The sequence below is a fragment of the Lonchura striata genome, chromosome 2 (genome assembly GCF_046129695.1).
Source record: "Lonchura striata isolate bLonStr1 chromosome 2, bLonStr1.mat, whole genome shotgun sequence".
NCBI lineage: Eukaryota > Metazoa > Chordata > Aves > Passeriformes > Estrildidae > Lonchura > Lonchura striata.
The window spans coordinates 53,480,244-53,505,281 of record NC_134604.1 but is presented as its reverse complement, the minus strand read 5'-3'; the positions used below and the strand labels follow the sequence as shown (position 1 = coordinate 53,505,281).

The 25,038-nt window shown below is 36.3% G+C and overlaps 1 protein-coding gene across 7 annotated transcripts in view; it reads right to left on the bottom strand.

Annotated features, from left to right (window-relative positions):
- Positions 1 to 25,038, bottom strand: part of PCDH9 (protocadherin 9) — a 672,821-nt gene that overhangs the window by 229,177 nt on the left and 418,606 nt on the right. For 4 of the 7 annotated variants that reach the window (XM_031504809.2, XM_031504807.2, XM_031504813.2 and 1 more), the window contains one exon: positions 8,544 to 8,745. In XM_031504809.2, the coding sequence (XP_031360669.1) occupies positions 8,544 to 8,745 (202 nt within the window). Of the gene's footprint in view, positions 1 to 7,619; positions 7,643 to 8,543; positions 8,746 to 25,038 lie in introns of those variants that run through there. The other 3 variants (XM_077781369.1, XM_031504814.2, XM_031504816.2) reach the window with 2 other exon arrangements.

Sequence of the window (25,038 nt, the reverse complement as noted above, 5' to 3'; positions counted from 1 at the left end):
AGTCTCTGTTCTATTGCTGAAAAGTACTGTTACCAGTACTTTTTACAAGTACACATTATGTTTATGAAGCAGAAAAAAAAAAAAAAAAACCAAAAAAAAAAAACCTCAGGTCAAAGCAATGACTGTTAAAGAGAAAAACTGATTTTAAAACTCTGCAATTTAGAATTTAGAAGACTTATGGTTTTTTTTTGTTTTTTTTTTTTTTTTTTTTTTTTTTTTTTTTTTTTTTTTACTGGACAGGCATTGGACCAGTATTAACATACAGAGAGGAAGAAAGTGCTTAAGAAGAAAATGTTGCAACATTCAAAATACTACTACAAATTAACCTTTGTAGTAGGTTGTGCAGATTCAAGAAGACTTGAGCACACTATCTGAACTATGGACACCAAAAACTCCTTTTATCAAATAAAAACCAGACTCAGTTGAAATCAGTAAGCAATGTAGTACTATTTCCTCTGGCACTGAAGATCATTAAATCAAGAAATCATTCTTCATTTATGCTGTAGACACCAGCAGAAGACACATGCTTTTTTTAGGTTATTGGCTAGGATTTCTGATTTGTATTGTGCAGGATGCTGTACTAGTCAAAAAAGTCCATTGGGTCCCAAAATATACTTGTACTTCTGGAAGTCACCAACTTCATGTTGATAAACAGTGGTACAGTAACACAGACAAGAGGTAGAAACTGAAAATAAATGCTTTCAGACTGAGAACACAACACGAGCTTTAATATTCTGGTGGGCTAACCTTGGCTGCTGCCAGGTGCTCACCAAGATGCTCTATCACCCCCACTTCTCAACAAGATGGGAAGAAGATGAGATTAAAAAGTTCAAGGGTTGAGATAAGGACAGGGAGATCACTGTCTAGTGCGGACCCTTCCATTTCTGAGGAGGCTGTAATCTGATTTTAAGACTCTTTTGTGGTGTGGTTTGATTTAGTCAGTTGGTTTTATCAATGTTAGTTACCCTTTATGCTCCCCCATTTGTCCCCTCACAGTTGTTTGATCCAAGTTGTTTACCCCAAAAGTGCCCACCACTTGGCTCCCCAGTTATCTGCCAATCTTCCCACCTCTCCCTGTTTTCTCCTTATTTGGTTCCATCAAGCTAAGTTTGTTTATACCCTTTTGGCTGTCAATCCTGTATCCACCCCCAGTTTCTTCCAGAAAGTTCTGTATCAATCACCCCAGTTTAGCTTTTCTATTTGTCTCCTGAGGTTGTGCTTACCCCTGTTACATTATCATAGGTTGCTGTAATTGGTGTTGTCCCTCTCTGGTTTATGCCCATTAGGCAAGACAGGTTTGCACACCTGTTCACCCACCCCCTACTTAAGCTGTTGCAATCTTTGATTTCTTTGGCACTCACTCAGGGAGCACCTTGTTCTTGCCCCTCCTGGGGAAAATAAAGACTCTTTGGGCTGGCAGACATGTGTCCTTCTCTCATCCCTTCACCTCCTCTCAGCGTGCAGAGCTACCAAAGCTGCGCACCCACGAGCAGCGCTCAGCACCACCGGGGTGGCAGACGCCGTCCCCTGGGGTGCCTCTCTCGTGGTGGCCGCCCGGCCTCACACGGGCAGTGCCAGCAGCTCATCCCATCTGCCCGAGGTCATGGCATGGAGCCACCGCAAGACTCCTCCCATGGGACACCTGATAAAACCCCAGGGCCCTGGGTCTGCTCGTTCTCTGCTCTGCTCTCGGCTCTGCACTCTGGCTTTCCTCAGACTCTGGCCCCTGCCCCCCTGCTCCCCCGGCACGGGGTGGGGGGACGGGGGTGAAATAACACAGACTCCCCTGCTAAACAGCAGGCTTGTCTTGTCTGATCTTCCTGCTGCTGGTGGTGGCCTCCCTGGATCACGATCGGCACTGCTGCCACACACTGCTGCCGGCTAGTTACCGTCACTGGCAGAACTGACAGCCAGGGGAAGACACATTTAATTTATCATCAATAAAAACCCAAGTGGAATTGCAAGAAATAAGAAAAACAAAACTAAAAGCACCTTTCCCACTTCCCAAGCCTTCCTTCTTCCCAGGCTCAAATTCATTTTTCCAAGCCCTCCTCTCTGACTCTTCCCCACCCTGCTCCCGTCACTAAGTGGTGTTAAGGGATATGAAAATGAGTTGCAGTCAGTCGGTAGAACTTTGTGTCTGCTGCTTCGTCCTCATCATACCCTGGCCAGCATGGGGCCCTTTCCCAGCAATACATGGGTCCCTTCCACAATGTGTGAACCTTCAAGACAAGACTGCTCCAGAGTGCATTCCTTAGGGGCCACAGTTCCTGCTCCTGCATTCGCCCTTTGTGGACTCCAACTTCCTTCTGGGAAGCATACCTACCTGGCCCCCACCTACTAGGGTGGGGTCCTCCATGGGCTGCTGGGGCCACCACCTTCTCCACAAGCTGAGAGGAATCTATTTTCTGTCTGAAGCATGCTCTCTACCTCCTTCATCATGGCCCTTAGTATCTGCAGGTTTGTTTTTCTCACACTTTTCTTTCTCCTTTCCCCCAGCTGCTGTGCAGCTTTGGGCAGCAATGAATCTGTTTTAGAGCCACTGAGAACTGGCTCTGTCAAACATGGGGGGAAGCTTCTGGTGTCTTCTCAAAGAGGCACCCTCTGCAGGCCCCCTACCCATAACCTTGCCATGTAAACCCATATAAAACATGTAATCAAACACCACTGAAAATAAATCACTGGACTATTTTATCACTGGAATATTTTAAAACCTCAGTTTGATTTAAGGAAAGTTGAGTGAAACACTAAGCATTATACTATGGTAGAGGTTTGACTGGATAATAATATTACTTTGAAACTTAAAAAAGTCTGTAAATGTCTGCAGTAGATCTGAGTTTGTTGTGAGATGAAGAAAAGCCTTGTGAGTAGAAAATACTTACAGGAGAAAAATGGCTTTTAATTCCTTAAGTCCCTTGATTTAACCTGGAGAAAGCATCTGAGGTTTTAAACTGTCCTTGGTATCATCAGAGATGGCAGCCAAAGGCATCATCTTTCATCTCACATGCAAGCTTCCCATTCCTTTAATTCTCCAACCCTTGTCATAGTCCCCCTGCCCCATGTAGCCTTTTCATCTCACTGCTGAGGACTTGCAAGTGCTCTTATCAGGCAGCAGCAGCTAGGAAGTTTTGGAAAGTTATCTGTTCCTCTTGGAGAAGCAATGAGACAAGCTTCCCTCCTATTGCTCATTCAATGGTTATGGACTCCTGATTTACACTCCAATTAGCTTTGGTGTGTGGAGGAAAGGAGAGTAGAATAGGAACAGATGTAGCACAGTGGCTTTTCTAAACCAAGACAATTTTTAAATCCTCACTGCAATGAGGCATCAAAGAGATGTAAAGAGATAGCAATCTTCTTATGCCTCTCAGATTTTATTTATCTTTTTAAAGTCATAAGTGCATGGGCTAAGATTGAATTCAACTTCAGACTATTTTATAGCTTTTCTGTAGGCTAATTCACCAACCTGACTCCAGTTTTTCTTACTCCTGCTTGCCTGTAGCTAAATGTGACAGTGTTAGATTCCAAGTGAGGTATGAACTCGTGTTTAATGAAATGGAGGATATGACTCAAAGGCAAATGTTCCTATTTTAGTTCTCATAGTCTCATATTATGAAAACACAAGAATGACTATGGACAGTAAATTATCTAGATCTAGGCATTAATACAGTAGCATTTCTTTCTACACCTTAGGCTGTTTAGCTATGGACTACTCCAATATTGCCAAAGAAGACACTTTGGAGGCAGTAAAATGAAAGACAGGATTAAGCAGAGGGTATGCCCTCAAGGTTAAACCATCATCACCCACTGGGTGTAATGATAGTGACACTGTAAAACCAAAGCCCTTTGCAGGAGAGGCTTAGCTTCTCCACCTGGGACACTATCATGTGAACAAGTCTAATACAAGGCAGTCTTGCCATTACTCTGAACTTTAATCATAATTAAACCACTGCCGCAGAGATATTCCTACTTATTACTGGAATTAGAGTACCATTTAACACCCCTGACATTACTTGACTAAACTGCCACAGTATTAGGTTTATTAAAAAGTGTGAACTCTGGTATTTATCAGCCAAATTTAACCACACAGTTTTTATTGTACTGGAAATAAAAAAGCAATCCACAAACATTATTATTGAAACACAGCATAATAACATTACTTCCAAGAATATGGAATTGCTTTTGAAGTAACATAGGTCCTAGTAGAATGTTCTATTTAATTTTGCTAAATAAAAACATGATCTTGAAACTGGTGGGTGTGTTACAATTTTTTGCTACAGCTTCATGTTTTTATGAAACTATTACTTCACTGATATATATTGATACTACTTATTAATAAGATGTAGAAATTGGGAAAACATTTACTTAGCTTTGTAAACACGTATCAGAAGACATAAATATTATATTTCTGTCTGGTCTTAAACCGCTGGAATTATTGCATAGATTCATCCACAGTGTGCAGTAGACTTTCTCCCTAGAGCAGTTCTAACACTCCACTAAATATATGCTATTCCTCTTTATCTCTTTGAAGAAAAATGAATCACATCCACAGCTTGCAGCTATCAAAATGTGATTTATCAAGCATTTTCATGAAAATGAATTTTTCCCCTTCCTTACACTAGGAGGCACATTTTTACTTCGTACAGTTCTATTGCACTGCTCTGCTGCATGCAACTCTTAGATATGTTAACAATTCCAGTCCAAATTTAAATCCCTGATAACCTTTACTAAACCACAGTGAAAGAAGAATTCTTCACTAATAAGGTGGATTGTTTTTTCACGCTGATGAAAACCACACTTATAGTAAAGAAAAGTAAGTCTGCACCCAACTACTGGAGAACAAAAGCACAGGGTTTTTTTTAGCAGTACCTGAAAAAATAATTCACATTAAAATACATCAGAGAACTGTACAGTTTTAACTCAACTGATGATAAAGATGCTTGTGTTAAAAGTACACTTCCCAATATGCACATTTAAAACCATTAGAAAGCAGGAATTTTGGTAATGAAAGATGTTTTAAAGTAGTATAAGTAAATTCAATTTTACATTGACTTTGTTTTACATCCTAAAGAAACTGGAATGTTTTCTAAATTCTTATCTGATATACTAATAGGTAAAGAACTTGTATCAGATGATAGATCTTTGGAATATAATCCTTTTTATAGGAATCAAGCTGCAAATGAGATAAAGGTGAACTATAAGGAGCTGCAATTGACAAGTTAACATCAAACTCCTCTGACCATCAACCGACCACCAATAATACTGATCAATTAACAATAGGGAAATGGAAAAAATATCTTAGCAAAATGAATACAACCCTCAAATTAAAAGACCTAAATAAAGAAGACAGGTTTCAGTGATGCAAACTAAACTTGGACTTACATCTCATTATAAAAGTCTTCATATTTCTATCTTCTTGCCTTTATCTCATAGCTGCAGTGACAGCGTATGGCAGACAATGCTAATATTTGGCTTCTGTCTTCATTTCAGTTTCACCCAGTGTGAAAGATTTCTGTTTTCAGATTAGCTAGATGAATGTACCCTCACTGTGTGTGTTTATTTCATTAAATAATGTAATTGTAGTTCTTGTGTCTCTGTACAAGCTAATGACTACAAGTAAATATGGCAGTAAGGTTTCTCATACTTTTGTGAAAAAAGTTAGCAAGAATTTTACCACATTTCCCCCCCCCCCCACCCTCCCCCTTTTCAGGTTCTGAAGACCTGAGCCTTGGTCACTCTTCAAATATAATTAAAATAGCAACATTATATTGAGAAACAATGGCTGTATTTTTATTCACATAACTTCACAGTGTACAGTAATAACCCACACAATTCACTGATCATTAAAGTCATTAACCAAAATTGCTCTCAGCATGAGGCAAGGACTTTACTATCAAGATTAACATCACATTCCTATGAGCTGAAGCAAAGTTTTACTTAGAATGAACTTTTATAAAAATACAGTTGAACAAATCTCTATTTTTGATGTAGAGGTCATTTGAAAACATTCCCAAAAACACTGTTCTTTCTCTTCAATTGAAGCATTTAGAATAAAAATATTGTTATACAACACTTATCATCCAAAACTGCTAGCAGTACATGTACATGATAATGCTATAATTCTCTTCTAGGGCTTTATTCCTTACTTATAGTTAGAATATCCCAAGTATTTTCATAACCAGCAATCCCTTAAACAGCCACTGAAACCAAACTACCTCTACAGTTAAATACAACTAGGGAACATTTCACTGCAATAGAACTAGAAATGCAGCTTAGGAGTGTCAAGGAATAATACAATGTTCAAATAATACTACATATTTTAACCATGAACACGTGTAAATACCCAGAAAGTAACTTTGGCCAATACCAGACAGCATTTTTTCTCTTCTGAAAATTCCCACAGGATCTTCAGTAACCATAAACTGCTTTAAACCTTATTTCACATATCATTAAAACTTGTTCCTACAGTAGCAAAATAACTTTTGATACCGTGGTTAGGCAATAGCTTGATACTGAATACAATATAGAAATTAAATCTATCTAATGAGATACATGACTCCCATCCTGGCTTGGATTTTTCTAGAAAAATTTCTGTCACAGTACTGACCATATAATTACTTTCTCAGTTTGTGAGATTTGTTGAGATACAGAGTATACTGTTTAAATATGTGGTAAAAAACCCAAAAAACCCTACACTTCAATACTTCACTAATAGTTAGTATAGCTTGATGCTTAGATTTTCATAAATTTGACACAAATTTAGCATCGCTAAGACTAAATTAGGTGTAACCACAAACATATTAAAACTTTTCATATAGCTTTTAAGAACACTTACTCATTCTGACTAATCTTCTATTATTGTCTATATTAGGTATGAATAGATGATCATGATTAATATACTGTGTTTGTACAATGTGTTTAACACAAAATTTCCAGAACTGCACTTTTGATAACTTGCTATGAAGTTTACTAAGCCCTTTTTTCCTAACTCTCCTGGAGGACTTTCATGCTGCCTTTTGAACAGATGTACAATTCAGAGTCTGTGAAGCCAATGCGACAGTGCCAACATGCAATGCTGCCTTAAAAACTCCTCTCTGATGTTTTTAAATCTTTCACAAGTCTCAAACATGGTCAGAGAATTAACCAGATAATTCCACTTAAGCTCCTTGCTTGCTTAAGCAGACATACATTTCTTGCTCCAGAGTCAATCCATACATAGTTGCTATTCTTTTATCATTCTTTGTATTTGTACAGATTAAGGGTTTAACATCACAGTTCCAAAAACATTTCTGTTTTGGTAAAGAGAAGAAAATGTAGGTGTCATACCCAGGGGAGGAAAAAAAAAAGAAAAAAAGGAAATTGAAAATAGAGGAAAAGAAACCAGAATGCAACTCTCAGTAAAACATTTCAAATTGTTTCTTTGTAGAGTTTTATCCAACACAACCTTTTGGTCTTGCTATATACATATGAGAAAAATATTGCCAAAGTCAATATTCCACAGTTCATGTTGTCATTTGCCATGATGTAAATGTCATCATTCAGATCCAGCTCTGCCCAAATGAGGAGATGGACCTTAATATTGTTCATCAGATCCCAAGGCCACCTTCTCTCCTGGTTTGTACAGGCCCAGTGACAACTTAATCATCTATACAAAAGGGAGAAATGCCAAAGACAGAAACTATTTCTTAATTCTATACTCCTGGGATGCAAGAGAACTCAGGTTCAATTACCTTCCAAGAGCACAGATAAGATTTTTAACCTTTGTTATTATAGACAAAAACCCAAGAAACTTAAGAGCAGTACTACTTCCCCCTCCTGTTTTCAGTATATCTAAGTCTCTACATTCCACATTGCATTGTCAAAATACTAGTCACACTATTAGTTAAGACCTTGCTTGAGTTTTTAGTGCTCTCACAAAAACACAGCAATAATGTAATGTATTATAGAGGAGGACAAAAGGGTTCCCAAATCAAATAGTTCATCCTTAATATTTGTATGAAAACCTGTATCTGACAGTTCCAATAATTCATGCCAGTCCAAGTTAACAAAGAAACCCTGTGATTTTTAATGTTAGAAGGGGGAATTGTAAGGCTGTTGAGAAATTTGGGTTCTTTCAATTTTTCAGTGCTTCACTGATTTACTGACTTCTTTGTTAGTCTAAAAGACTAACCTCCATGTCCTTGAACTTAAATTGATATTTAGGATGACTTTCCTAAAACAAAGTCTAAAGCTAAATAGCTACAGCACTGAAAACATCAGGAAAAACTTGCTACCTTCTAGGACATCCTTCTCCCCTGCTGTTATTACTTACTCTGCAATTAGTACAAAGCCATTTATTCTACTGGATATACTTTTCTCTCCACAGTCAAATTACAACATGAGGCACAAACTACATTTTTTCTAACCAATCCTTATGAGCTAATATGATCAAATATTCATGCACGTGCCTAAAAACATCTCTACCATTGCAAAGCTAAAAGGGATGAAAAAGAAAATACCAAGTTAGCAAAGCAACTCAGATAAGCAGAGATAAGGTGGTGACTCACCCGAGTTGGGGTCAGAATTGCCATCAGCTTCAGTCCTCTTGTCTGGTGAAGCCTGGTCGTAGAATTCGTCCTGCGGCTGAACCAGAGGGAGAGGGTGTGAGATCAGGGTTCCACCACCCACTGGCTCGTGGTCTCCCAGACCACTGTCACTGCAGCTTTCCTGGGAGCCATCAGGGAGGTGAAATGTAACACGGCGCTGGGACTACAAAGAAGAGCACAGGACACACTGATTAGTGCTCTTCTTTTCAGTTCTCTTGACAATTTCTTTTTTTAAACTTTTGACATACAAATAGATCCTTGGCAATGCTTATGAAGCAATTGCTGTTATCATGCTTTCATGTTTGCTTGCTGTTTGTTTGTGGTTTGGTTTATCTTTTTTTTTTTTTTTTTTTTTTTTTTTTTTTTTTTTTTTCTGGCTTGCTTTTAGATGGGAAATTGCAGACGGGAGAGCCAAATTTCAAAGGTCTATATGTGCTCATCTGTGAAGTAAACCTCTATGAAATTGATCAGTGGAAAATTAGGTATATTTCACATTATTTTTAAAGCATCATCTATTTAAGAAATCTCTCTCTGAGAAGCATAAACCATTACAACTATGTTATGAAAAGTAAATGACATCCAAAAAATTAGTAAGTATATATTTTTGAGGTTAAAAACAGTATTATTATTCAAACTGGAAAAAAGAAGACATCCAACAAGCTAAACAAACCCATAAAAATGGTTGTCATCTTTCAGAAATAGTAGCATGAATAAATACCTGTCTATATTTAACATATAGTAGTCATGTACCTAAAATGGATAATTAGGATTGATAATACATGTGTGAATTCACAATGGTCAGCAAAGAATCACGAAATGCAATGACAGAATAAACAATTATCAATTTGGTAAGAGAAATAAAAATAAAACATCACAGAGTTTGTATAAAAAACACAGGGACTAAGAGGCAGAATTATACATTTTACTGAACTTCTTAAAAAATAAACCTATAGCCATTTCAAAAGGAAAAAAAACAACAAAACAAACCTTCAGTATACACTTAGATTAGTTAACTGCTATTGATTTTGAACCTCTCTCATCTGGAGAAATAATTTGACTTTTGAATTGTGGCCACAGAAGGATACAGTGATTCCCCAAGAGCTTCAGAGCTGATAGCACCACTTCAAATTCTTTAGCAACCATGACTGTTGGATTCATGAAAGGAATATTACAGGTCTTCACGGATCAAAATACTGCAACTTTGAAGGATCAAAAGCAACTAGTTTAAGAGTACCTCAAGAGAGTGGTTAAATGAAGTTAAGCACATCTTCCCACAAAAAAAAAAAAAAAAAAATCCTCAGCTTCAGGGGTCTGGTTTGCTAGATTAATTTAGAATAAAGTAGAGATTCACTAAGTTTGTCTTAAGCATAGCAACTGTTTAGTTTAATGGTTATTTCTTATCAACATTAGTAATCTGAAATTTATGGGGTATATCTAAGCTAATGATTCAAGATTTCTACAGAGACAGAAGAGAAGGAAACATTAGGAAAAATACTACAACAGGTATCTTCCATTAGTTAACACTTTTTAAAGTAGTTAACATTAGGTGTCCTGTATCCCTCCTGAAACAGTATCAGGCCCCAAATTTCCCTTCTTTTCCCCTGCCTCTTTTTCATTTTTCTTTTAATGAGAAAAACCTCAAGTTAATAGTACTAACTGCATGTTTGCTTACTAAAAACTATTTGTTAATGGTAATTGCTACCATTTTATATGATGATCAATATAATCTACCAGGTTTCTTTTTATTCATCTCCCTTGGGAGGATATAAAGTTGATTAAGTCAACTTTATATTACTCTGCTATTCAGTGTAGAAATAAATGTAATAGTATTTGCTTTTGGCTGTGATTTTATAATTAGTATTTTGCTTTTAAGTTCCTTTTCTACCTTTAGGATTAGAATCCAGCTGTAGAAAACCAAATAGATCCTCTGAGTCATTGGATGGATGTATTCCTTACTTCAACAGAGGACCTAACTCTACATATGTCACTAAGAAAAACTTCATCTCACAGTTTGTTACTTTTTCTTAAAAAAATTTTGTTCTGGAACTACCACCCTGAACAATTTCTAATTGCTATCCTGTTCTTCCCCTTCAATATGAGCACAATAGAAATGCAGCTAACTACACAACTTAAAATCTTCCTTTCTTCAACTACTTTCAGTAAAATAAAATTGGCGATCCAATTTTCCAAACTAAGAATTTATGTCACTAGCAAAGTCATCAAGTGGCAAATTGTGGTGGTGCATCTCCCTACCCCCATCCCCTCCCCAGGTCACACTATGATCTGTGGAAAAGAGATTGCTTTCATTTGTTTTAAACCTAAGACTCTATAAGAAGACATGAATTACTGAGAAAATTAAGCCCTAAAATAGGGGAAGAGATGACAAATTTAGTTTTAGGATCTGCAAAATAATAAAACCCCTATAACTAATTAAACACCTAAATAAAGGGAAGAATATATAATTGAAAAATTGTCCTATTTAATGAGTTATAAAGTAAAAGTACTGATCTTGGGTAACAAAAATTCCTCATACTAGCCAAAATCTGCTCTGACTCTTTACTGACAGTGATAGGGACCAGTTAGCCAGTAAAATGACACAGGTCTAACACTTATTTTGGCAACTTCTTCAATGATAATACTATTAATTTTTAAATCCATACTTTAAATGATGAGAGAAAAGTTGTCTTGCCTTTCTGAGCCACTGTAGCAGGGTGATCTGCTTTGGAAGGCGGTCAACTCAAATAATGCCCTATTTTGCAAGCTATCAGTGGTGGGCTGAGAGATTCTGTCATGTGCAGGTTTTGGCATTGAATTATGCAAAAAGCAGTCTGGCTCACCAACTCCAGATTAAGATAATGGTAGTGAGGCAAAGATTTGGCAGATAAACTGCTAGGCAGATCTGGAGACATATGACTGGCAGTCAATCCTTATACACTGTAGAAGTCCAGTCCACTTTCACACGGTTGGGTTCCTCTCATGTATTCCTTCTTGGAGGGTATGAAGTTTTCTCCCTTGAAGTGGGGAAACCCCTTGAAGGATACTCCTTGAGGCTGAGCGAGATCTGTCCATGACTACTGATGTGGTGAGTTCCATCAGTCTTTACTTAATAACAGTTTATTTTTTGCTTGTTTTATGTAATAGCTTTGATATAGTGCACTATACCTATACTATACACTGCTAGTAGTTTTAGTTTTTACATTCTGTAGTAAATAAATCTGATTAAGATCTTTTGTTTAATCATTTGTCATCTAAATAATAAATGAATTCATCTTTATAAAAATTTATCTGATTTGCCATCATTAATCCTGTGGGACAAAGTTACTTAAAACATTGACAAAGTCTGGGGTTAAGACTGTGACAGCTAAATTCCTCTCTGGGAAGTTTAGAAAGCAAAGGGGGCCTTTCTGCACTCATGACTCAACAGCAGGGCTTCTCTAATAAATTTTTTCCGAAGTTTCCATTCTCATTCACAACAGCCACCCACTAAGGAATCCACAAATCATTACAAAGGTTTATAAAAAAATCTAAGGGTCATGTAAACAGTGACCCAGTTCCAGAGATGATGGATGGACAACATGTAGTCCATAAAGAAACTTTAGATTAAGTTGTGCTATCAAAACAATGAGGGGAACAAGCCTTCTGAAAAAAGAAACTCAAAACAAATGTTTAAGCTTGGGCATATCAGTAATTGAAAAGAAAGGCTGTCCTCAATGTACTGAGAGCTTGCAAGTGTCAAGTAATGTGAAATGTAGCCACTGCCTCCACTGCCTGGTCCAGAACCCTCCTGCCTGGCTGCTGGAGCCCAGCCTGGGATCTCTAGGCTAGAAAAGCTGCTGTATTACCAAGACAGAGTGTGTAATGCAGATGCACATATGGACACATATTGGCCACAGCTGTGGCTACACAGCCTCAGATAAGGCTCTGGCCCCAGCAGCCCCTACATTCAGGACTCACACCAGGCACAGTCACACAGGGACACATCACCTTCTCCTCTTGGGCTGCAGAGGCTGAAAGTCACAAGTGCAGCACACACCCTACATTCTCCAGGTTCACAAACACCTGCACAGCTCTCCCTAGCACCAGCAGAAGCCTTCTGCCTGCCCAGCACCCCTGCCCAGATCCCAGTCCCACTTACAATCCCACAGGTCCCCAGCTGGTCTCACTGGGGGCTCACTGCCCATATGCAGCACTCACACACTTGTCCCACTGGCAGGCCACACTCACGGGACTCCCCCCAAATACCAGCATTGCCCCACTGCCTGCCAGATACCTCGCCCAGATCTTGAGCCTCCTATTCCTGGCTGTTCCAGCTTGGAGTTTGCCAGTGAATCCCCACCAACATGCCATGCACAGATGGCTTGGGCAAGGTACACAGACTCTCCCCACCGAAGCATGCGTCAAGGGATGGGATGCATGGTCCAGATCCAGCACTGAGCCCCTCACTGATTGTTCACTGAATTTCTTGTCACCCCGACAGTAGAGATGGGGACTCTTCTTTCAGAAGAAAATCCAACATGCTTAGACTATGCTCTTGTTTATCTACTCGCTCATGCAACAAAATCCAGGTTTGAATTTTTTTTACCGGAAGACAGATTCAAGTTATTTTGCATAATGAGGTTTATAGTTGTTACAACCCTGGGACTAACGATAACAAGTAATTACAACTTTAATTACACTACAACATACGTAGGATTATATACAGCATGCGGTAAGGTTATGGTTCAGGTCCCAACACTTGGCCAAAATTCACATCTAAAATCTGTGACATATTCAATCATAAACAAACATTTGGTGGGGAGGAATAGGGGTCTTTTTCAGGTCCTGAAAAAAGTTAAGTCTTTATTTTTAATCAGGAAATATCAATTCTTTGTTTTGTGAAACCCAAAACTGAAAGGAGAATTCAGTCAAAGCAATATAATTTTACCTGTGTCAAAGCAACTTCCATATATAATTCAGAACAATTAGACTCGGTGGAGTTTTTGAACCTGGGCTAAGTTTAAAATTCAGGAAAACAATCAGGAATCATACTCCTTCAATCACCTATTGCAGCAGATTTCATGAAGCTCATCTAGGTGAAGCATGACTTTACACCCACAAGAGAAACACCATCTCAGATGGTGAAAATAGACAGCAAATTCTTGTGCTGAAAATAGGACAGTTCAAGCATAGTAGCAACATGGGGTTTTTTTCCTGTTATAGGACCAGGTGGTCAGCCAGCTAACACTTTTAACATAGTAACAACCATATTTTATCAAATCAAAGACACATGAAACTGGTCTGGTTCCTTTTTTCCTGCTACAACAAAGTCAAATAGGTGCCTAGTATGTTCTAACAACTGTAATTTGTGAAATTACGGAATATAAGTAATAGCTGTGGTACTTGAAAATGCCAATAAAAATAGCAACACAATCTCTGGTGTAGAGATGAGGAATGGATGGCAGAGGATGGGGACATTCTGATCTTACTGATCAAGTACAAAAAAGTAGAACTTGTGTTTGACATAGCATAATGCATTTTTCTTTGTTAATATAATTTATTTGGAGATACTGAAAATACTTAAAAATATATTTGTGTTGCAGCTTCTCATTTTTCTTTCCACATACTCTCCCAATCTATTTTTCTCATTCCTTCTTAATATGAGGAATTCAATGGTGCCCAGTGACAGAGCAGGTAATCATGTGCACAAACTGAAACATCAGAGGTTCTGAACATCAAGAAACTTTTTTTACTGGGAGGTGACTGAGCACTGGCATAAGTGGTATAGATATATTGCACAGTCACCCTCCTTGGGGATATTCAAAAGCCATCTGGACACAGCTCTGGATAAGCAGCTGTAAATATCCTTGCTTGATCAGGGGGTTGACTAGACACCCTCCAAAGGCCCTGTCCAACATCAGCCATTCTGTGATTCTGTGATTCTGTCAACTCTGACTGAAAATAAAAGAAAATATGGAAGTATTTGATGCCATTTTGTATTTTCCTAGAGCTGAAAACATAATTTGTACTGAAGTACTTTATTTTTTGACAATCTTAGCTGTATAAAATGCATTCAGATTCTACACTTTTTAATTTAATCCCATACAAATCTATGGCTTTGGAAAAGTTGCATAGAGCATATATTTACAATATTGAAGTCCTTACATAACCAAAAGAATTGGCAGAAATTGTACCTGAGCATAGATTTCTAGAAAAGGTACTACAATACTGGTGAGCTTAAAGCATTACTTATGAGACTAAGCTTTTTCACTGCTGCCCTCTTTTCCCAGACACACTCATACACGGCTAGAAAGTGGGCTGCAAATAATGTAAGATATTTTGTTGACCTGAGTGCTAAAAGCCTGAAGTACAAGAAAAATCATGTCATGTGATATCAAGTGTTTGAAATGTCCTGTGGCAGGTGAATTATGAGCTGTGTGGAAACAGAACTTTAATGTAGGAAATGTAAGCACTAGGTTTCAAAATTGTTTCATTCTTCCAATTGTGCACTAGCTTCTAAAATGCATTTTATTTCCAATTATGTACTTGAATCATACAGCAAGTTACAGAAATCAGCATTAAGAGGAGATTTTGCTTCTTTTTTACTCCAAAAACCAAACCTTCAAGTTTTGTACAGCTATTGTATTGTTTTTGCTAATCAGGAATCCCAGAAATAATTATACTATTGTTCCATTGCTGAATGTCTCACTGGGATAAATTTGGCTACAGATCCTATCCATTGTTATAAACCAAACTGTAATTAAAAAAACATTTCTACACTGGGTAGCTGGAAATAGAACCTGCTGAATTTTAACCAGCCGAGTTACATTTTGAGTTTACAAATTAGGTACTTTAAACTTCTTCACTCAATACAGCTGTGAATTAAAAGCCTTGATTTCTCTCCTTGACTTTCCAAACAGGAAGAAGCCACTAAAACATCCAGTTCACAGCAAGTCAAACTTTACAGAATTGGATGTAGGTCAGTATATCAGAATATATATCCAAGCGTGACATTTTTTTAAATTGTCATTGAAATATTTAGTTTTTGTTATGGAGATTTTGCATCAAGAAAAACTATTTCCCTGTCTTTTCTGAACTTCTGAACTTTTCTGAACTTTTCTTTGTGTTAAGATGACAAAGAAAGATTATGAAGGAAAAACAACCTCAAAGAAAACATTCTGGGAATATTTTCCTAATGGAAATATTGTTGATATAGAGGCTTAAAAGTGAAATTTGAACAAAAATTTATCTTTATTGCAGAAAATAAACAGAAGAATCTACACCTGACATAATTTACTGAAACTTCACTCATGAATGAAGAAGTCAGAGGAGAAGCATACTGAAATAAAGTGTAAACAGTAGACAAATATGCTAAAAAGCTGGTTGGATGATTAAATTATGATTAAATTATGATTATGGAGAAGACATTGTTTTGTGCACAAGTTTAAGAAGATGTTGTAAAGATGCAAGAAAAATCTATGCTTAATTCCAAACGTCTTTGTGGAAGATGTCTGTTTCATAAAGTTTGTTCCCTCCAGGATCAAAACAAAGATTCCTATTTTGTGTACTACAACACGGATTTTTTTTTTTTTATGTGATCAAGCCTGTGAATGAAGGCCAAGTCACAAAAACAAATTAGTAACAGTTTCAACAAAACATATCTATGTTTGTATTTGCTCCACAGAAAGAACTGGCGAGGTCTTTGAATTAATATATGGTTGCTGTATCACTTTGATAAATAAACAATGTTTGTTATATTTTGCAGTTTTGATTGACTTAGTTAAAAGGCCCCTAAAATATACAATCCACATTCTCTTCCAGTTTGGAAAAATCAATCAAGGAGTGTTGTAGTGTATCTCACAAGAAGCACCTCAAACGGGGCTTTGTATAACTTGGGTCACTTATACACACCTTCTTCTTTCATGTTTCACTGAACTTTGTAAATAAATGTAAATATGATATAAAATCAATCTACTTTCTTAGTAAAAGCCACTCTTGCTTTTCTGTGATAAACTTGGCTCAAGTCTGTGTTATGTACAAATTGTGCAGTAGATCCCTGTAATTTGCTAAGAGATATAGAGTTATTTTTTTCTCAGCTGCTTCTAAACTAAACTTCCTCATGCAGTCCCCATGGCAGTCCTTATTCAAGGATCCTGCTTGCAGAGGATAATCCATTCTCCATGCTCATCTTGATATCTTAGCCACAGAACCAAGATAATGGAGACAGATAGGGTTTTGGCCAAGCTTTCAAGCTAAACTAATAATGAAAAAAAGAAAAAGCAATTGATACAAGCCTCTTCATGCTACTTCTTCATACCATGCTATCCATATAAATAGCTGGAATGCCTCAGTATATATTTCTTCTTCCCCTTAAGGTAACAATGTTGGTATTGATTTCAGAATGTAAATTGTTGCTATACCAGACAATAATTTGATTTCTTCTGCTCAATTTCTCAGTACTAAAATTTCATAGAAATCTGTAAATTACACTGCAATGTATTAAAAGGAAACATAAATATAATTACCATTATATCTATCTTGCTACTAAAGCTGCACAGAACTGGCCTTTTCATAAAAGTGAAAAACACTATTAATTACACTCTGACACATGACTAGGTAGGAATTGACAGTGTGATGGTCCCAAGCACATTTAAACATGGAAAAACAAAGAGCCTGTCTGGCTGGAGAGTTGTGTTAGTTTTTCAGAGACAGTGAATAAAGAAAAACCTGCAGTCAAATCTTGTGGTTTCCATTACCTTTTGAGGCAATATCACATTCTTCCCATATTTATGTGGTGATGTTCCTTCATTTTATTTCATGAAACAATAGTCTTTATTTCATAAATTCTTCCTCTGTTTTTTTGGGGTTTTCTTTTGGGTTTGGGTCTTTTTCTTTTCTGTTTGGTTTGGTTTGGTTTTGTTTTTAATTGGACATTCAAAAGACTGACAAACTTTAACTAGAGACACTAGACACAGGACTATCATATGTTTTAGGTTTTGCCTTCCTAATATCCACCTAAAAGGCAAATGTTCCTTTTTTAAATAAGCATTGCTATTTACCTAAAATTGTTTTGACTGCAAGGTAAATTTGACATAACAGGAAAGATAAGTGTTAAACTTAATGTAATCTAAATCAGAGCATTACATTGTTCAACCTGAATTAATTGTCTGAGACACAGAAAATCAGTTCTAAGCCTACAATTATGAAATTTCATATCTCAGATGCATGCAGGAAAGGAAAGGGGAGAGAAAGGATGGAAATTTCTGTACAATACAACATAAAAGAAAACAGCCATGTGTGTTGCCAGCAGAAAACTAAGTGTATGTTCAGAAATATTATTCACCCAAATGGCTAGATGTTAGTAAAGCATGTTAGCTTGACATATTTATCACATATTTTTTACCAGAAACTCAGTGGGAAAAAAAGCCTGAGAAAGGATTAATTAAAAATGGAAAAAAATTGTATATACCTATTAAAAATTAAAAATTAATGTAGGAAGAAAGGCAGCTCTAATGAACATTCATGCCATCTTAAAAGATATATAATTGTAAAGTAACAGCACCATGCCTTTTTGGAATGCCTGTACTCAATCATTGAGTATAGATGACAAGGTAAACTTAGGGCATGTATTAGAAGATGTAACACAGATTAATCCCTTTGACAACTCTCTTATAACCCTTGACATTAGAGAGACATAAAGTTCAGTGATTTCAAATTCAAATGACCCAAATTAACCTATCTAGATCTTGCACAATGTTCATAACTATTTAGCCATGTGACTTTAGATAGTCAATACTTAAAATTTTACCTGTGTTCAAGTATTTAAGATGCAAGACCCTGAAGTAATAGATCTTACTGACAAAAATAAAGTAGACTGACTTACATATAAGCAATTTAGCTGCATTAGAATTGTATTTTATGTGATCTTTAGTAATTTGAAGACTCCAATAATCTTCAATTTATTTATTTAGTTTTATTTTAGTGATGAGGTACTCCTAGCATGACAGATAATGCACATTACAAGTACACTCAATTGAAGAAGCACTTCAGAAGCACTGTACCAATTACAATAACCAGTGTAACTTCTCTACACTCTGAGAAGTTTTACAGTAGTAAAAGCAAGTGTTGATCAATAATGCATATGAAATACTAAATGCAGAAACAGCTGTTGCTGAGATTTAACAAGTTAAATTATAATAATATATTTACCCTGATTTACATTCTGTAGAACTCATTCAGCTTCCATAATGTGAACAGGATAATAAAGCTTCAGGGACTTACTTTAACCTATAAATCACATTTTTAAATATGAGAAGGAACAATTGAGAATATTTTCTGTCTCAGGCCTATACGTTATCTGAAGGCTGCTTATAAGAGTAAACTTATTATTTTTATATATGAAAAAATTGCCTACTGTATTTGTATTTACATGTATAATGATAACATAAATGATGTTTATAGTATTTAATGAGTTGCAGAAGTGTTCCATCAACTAAGGGTTATTAATTATATTGAGTAAACTGATACATGTAGTATGATGTCAACAATCATTACTGACACTGCATCTTACTGTTGAAGCCTACAATTACTGTGCAATAGAAGTACTATGTATTTAAGGTTCCATCACTGTCAGTAACTACAGAAGATATGCACAGTTCTGCAGTGCCAGGGAGCAGGAAACTTTACAGTGATCTTTAGCAAAAAGACAGATGTGATAAAACACTCTTTAATATTCTGTTCCATTAACATTCTTTAGAATCACATATAACCTTGGAAATCAAGTAGGCCATGGATCTTGTGTGGAGGTGGCAATCTTTTGTCTGGGGTGATGCAGCCCCTGCTCAATATTAGAATTAATCTGTGATTTGAATGCTTTAATAATGCATGCAAAAGGAAGAAAAACATCAAAATCCTCAGATTTAACAACAAATGACAAGGTCCACTAGGAAGTTTGTACCAAAGGGTTTTAAAGATAGTCATTGTCCTAAACTGAAAAAAAGGTGAGGGGAAAGTGAGGTAAATAATAAAATCTGAAGGCCCTGTAAATGATCACACTGTAAACTAACCGGTATTCATAGTGACATCATGATGGAAATCTTCACTTTTATTCATGTGAGTTTGAGGAGATTCAATTAAGATTATATGGATCCTCAATAAAGCATGGATTGAAAAATGCAGAAAAATGTAGAATTCTCATAAAGACTCTAAGGATATTTTGTATTAGCATGGGGACAGGAGGAGGGAAAGGAAGGAGGCTCTCAATTAAGAAATATTATTGGAGAATAGCAAATTAGGACATTGCTTCCAGAACTAGTAGTGGCATGAATGGATATCTGTCACTATCAACTCACTGGGTTACAATTAATTCTGAGTCAGCTGTTGTGTTTTCTCCTACAAGCACAGAAAGAAGAAACGGCAGCAGCGCTGCTCTTTGAGGACAAGAATGTTTTTATGCTATGATTCCAGAAAGCAGCTGTACATCTAGTAACACAAGGAGCACTAGAGCTGTCACATTAGATAAATGGATCCACATTGGAAAAACTGAGAGTGGAGATGATTGTCAAGGATAATATAGTTAAGCTAGGGCATCCTGGGAGAGATGCAATTTCAAGAATATTTTAATTTTGAAACTAATATTATTATCCCAATTGATTCCACATGCTATAAGCTAATTAAAACACCTTTGTTAACATATTTGCATCTCTAATAGAAAAAGAACTAGACAGTAATGTATTTCCACCATAAAAACATATGTTTTCTTATTCAGGACAGGATGTCCTTGAGAACTGCTTTCCTACCAACAGCTTTCTGAAATTATTTTAGGATTTTTTGTTTGGTTGGGTTTTTTTTGTCTTGTTTTTTAATTTAAACTACCAAAGCTTTGAAGTTTTCTTTTTGCATATGCAAACATGTGATACAGAAAATTTAAATTAAGAAAAATCCCCATCTTTTCACTTAGGATTCTCCAGGGAATAATGCATATTAAAAATACTGACTGCAAACTTCTCTTCCAGCACATATAACACACATGTATATCTGCCTTGCACTACCTTATGATGTCAAAGCTTGAAAAACTAAATTCACAGATCATGCTAGTATTTTCTGGGTCTGAATGTTTTTGGGGTTTTGGGTGTTGCTTTGATAAGGGATCTATCATTCCCTTGCCATGTTAATTGTTGGGGAAAATCTCTGCTACATGAAATTATAATCCCAAATAAAACACAAAATCAAGAATAAGCCTATGAAGGTATTTCCACACAGAGTTTTCTATTAAAAAAAAAAAAAAAAAAAAGTACCTGAAGCTTAGCCAGAAAGAGAGCTAAAACCTCATTAACAAGCAGGATGAAAAAGGAAACAATAAAAAGATGACTTCTTGCATGGAAATCAGCTATGTGACAGTGGTATTGCTGTACTGTCAAAACAGCAGATACTCTCAATGGTATCTTACTGTGAGAGAAAACAGGATGTATTTTCTGCTGGCCTCAAGCAGAAGTCAAATGAGACTTGACAAGAATCATGATTATTATTAGACTCCATCCAATTTTCAGTATTTTCCACAAATTACATATGGCATGCTCTTGACACATTAAAAGTTATAGGGAAAACAGGAACTCTGACTATCATTTGGATAGTTTCAGGTAATGCTGGCAATGCCATGTTCCCCTTGGAACAAGTACAAAATGTTTGATAGTCCACATTATATTCTGATGTTGTATAATAACCTACTTTATGCTGTCTGAGATTAATGTTAGTAAAATAAAATCACACTGCTGAACTTCTTTCAGTGGCCTGAAAGAATAATTTTGCAGAAGTCTCTGAAGTTACATCAATTGATGCCAATAGTCACCTACTTTTACTTGACTTCTGTTGTAAAGACATCCATTAAGTCACATTCAGAAAGCTAAAGAACTTTAAACAACCTTGTCCTGTGACTTATTCATTTTCTGTCTACAAAACTGGAGAAAGCAGGAAGTTGGGCACCTACTTTGAACATGAGTTTAGTGATTGGTGCATATATTTTTCTAATGTGCATACCAGCAAGTTTCTCATTTCACAGAATTTGCCATTACTTTTGATCCCAGTGTTTAAAACTAATGGATTTATTTGTGCATTTTCTACCTAGTATGCATGACCATGATAATTAATACAAATAACCAAGAACTGCTGGCTTTTGAGCCCAACATTTACTAACATTCCAAGGGTAATTTGTACCTGCTTTGCAAATTCTAACTTTTCATTAGGCAAACTGACAAGCACAAAACTTCTGTCTCATATTTTATTTTGTGCAACAATACTAATTTAAATAAGAGCATGAAAAACACAGAGCCACAAAAGGCTGAAACTGCGCTCCACAAAAATATTGTAAAGGTATATGCACATGACCTATGTGTCTTCATTTTCCAGACAATATTAAAAAAAATAAGTCTGTATAGGTTGTGTCCAAACCTAAACCAATTGTTGAAGAATATTGCTGTTATGTCATGATAAATTCTACATTATTAATTATCTACCAAACAGACAGAACACACTTCTGAGTAAGAAATTAGCATTAGACAAATTATTAAATAAATTACTTATATATATGGGCAAATTGAAATGGCTTGTTTTAATATTGATTTATCACATATAGTAGCTCAGGATCATTTCTGATATGATCCTTTCCATGACAGATGGGTGAAAATGCATGGTGGCACTTTGAGATTTAAGGTGTTATCAAACGATAGAATAAATCACAGAGCTCAATGACGTGGAAGCCACCTTATCTCAGTCTTCGCAGGTTGACAAGGCATGTAAAGAATGCATCCAAACTCCCTGGTTTGATCTCTATTGTTGACAGATCACAGATATGGAAGTCTGAGATATTTCCACAGGAACTGCAAGTAGGATGATAACCAGTCAAAAATGGCAGACAACCACACCTATTTCTTTAAAAAATGTGAAAGTGGAAGGGTGTTTATTTTCTTTAAAGAGGGTGACCAGAGGAAGAAGATGTCATTACATTACAATTGTTAGTAATATAAAAAAAAGCAGTGAAAAGAGCAGGCAAAACAAGCTTTAGAAAAATCTCTGAAATTGAGACTTTAATACTTCTTCACACAATTTTGAATTTCCTTAGTAGAAAGAATGAACTTAGAAGTTAGTACAGTCACTGGAAAGTTTTCCACTGATGTCAGTGGTATTAGGATTGCTGTATAAGCATTTCTGCTACCAATAAATTTAATAAAATTCCATGTTTTCCCTGTCATCTAACTGTTATTGTTATGATTGTTCTGACTTTACCAACCTTTTAAATCTAAATTACATTACTCACAGATATAATCTTTTGTACTAGAGACACTCATTATACATATGCTACTTTTTTGCCCTGTGGTGTTGGATTTTCTTTTCTAATGTGTTCTAATAAGTATTCCTTGGATATAAAAAAAATAAATCTGATTATAGCTTCTTAAATAAGCTTTAAATATATTAAATAATCATTTTGGTTTGACATTAAGTGTTTTGTCTGTGCATGCAAGTTCCTGTGCCTGAACTTCCTAGAATTAATTAAATATATATTCCTTTAATAACTTATCTCTCTAGTTTCTAAATGGAGATCAAATTCTTATGTGTAATTAATGAACTATATATGAAGCCTGCCCTTAACTTCTGAATTATACAAGGTCCAAAAAAAAGCAGTAAAAAATTATGTGGCAGTCAAAGCCAGATCTACATTTCAGTATGGAATGACAGGCATGCTTCATTAAAGGCCAAATCCTGCAGTTATTTCTCAGTAGGTAATGGAGGCCTTGCACTGCAATAAGGAATGCTGATTTCATTGACAGGTAATTACTCTGTTAATGCCTCCATTATGCAAAGAAAGACCAGCCAAACTGCTAAGGTGTCAAGCATCCATCACTTTGGGTCAGACCAAACCTCCCATATATACAGGTTATAGGACAGCCGAGTCTCACTTGGCATAGATGCATTCAGTTTGGTCCTTGAAACACCACATGCACTGCACCAAGGTAGAGTGGCAACAGCTGAAACCATGTATTGGAGGAAACGGGCAGCTAGGGGATTTAGATCAGTCTTTTTGTTATCGTTTCCCTGCAAGAGTTCCTGGAATTAGAGAAAAAAAGCAGGTATGACCACATTTGCATAAGTGCTTACCACAAAATTTTCCTCTTCCATGGGAATAGTTTTAGGCAATATTAGTTGTAACTAGTTTTATTGAAAGGAATAGAATCAAAATTGTAAAAGAATTCATTTTATATTATATGCAAACAAAAGCCTAAAATATGTATATATTAGAGAAATGCCTTCTGTGCACTTTGAAAAAGACAAGGGGTATGAGCTTTGCTCTGTAGAGACAAGGTTATTTATAATTTTTACTTAGAAAAATGCATTGTTTAAAATCTCTAAAATTGAAATTAGAAGCCCTCTGGAATGATGTATTTTGAGTAGCAGTTCTAAGAGGAATAGTAAAAGTATCAAAAATAATCCAAAATCAAGCTGTACATGGAAAACTTCGTTATGAGGAAGCCAAATGTTTCCCTCACTAAGAAAAAAAAAGATATGGTACATGCCCTGGGTTGACAGATGGAAGAAAAAGAAAGACAGATGTGTTCTAATTTCTTGGGTAGGGTTTGTTTTTTTGGTTTGTTTTTTTTTTCCTTTAGTCCTTTTTTCTGTAAGATGACGATCAAGCATAGATGAAACTGCTTACTCAATAACACTGGCTACAGATATTCACCAGAGCAGTATTGCCAAATATCCTTTAGGACTTTGCCCACTAGTATAATCTCGAATGATATTCAGTAACAAGCAAAATGAGTAACAGCTGGCACTTTCCTTAGAAATGGCAAAACACCAACCAGGTCCAGTTTGTGCAGCCCTGGTAGAGGGGACCATCTGGAATGCTAGCCTGAATCTTAACAATTAAAATCAGGGGCCAGGTCAGACAAGTGGCATCTTAAAGAATTCATGATACTGAGTTTCTAAGCTAAACTGAAAATGACAGAGAAGCCAACATGTGAGGGAATGTAAGTAGTCATTCTCACCCAGGGGATGGAGGGTGAATCATGTGCTTAAAGTACATGAGTTAGAAGACAGACTCAGTGACACATTTGATACGTAATAAAATGTAAATCACTATAATCAAGAGAGAGTTTCCAATTAAACTCAGAATAAGGTGCATGGGGTCTATCTTCCAGGTACTGAGAACTTTCTGATGGTGGCCAGCTGCTGTCAGCTGCCAGTGATGTAAAACACCTAACATTTGTGCTTATTGGTAAGTGGGAAAGTTCTTTGTCCTTCTTTTTTAACTAGACATGATGTTTTCAAAAACTAACAAGATATTTGCAACTGAAGATGCTCAGATGGCAAATGCTATCCAGAGAATAAATACTTATAATTTGAAGTAGAAGAAATATGTTTATAATTTCAATTCATTGATTATAAAAGGCTTAACACTGAGAAAGGGAAGGATGAAAGAGAGAAC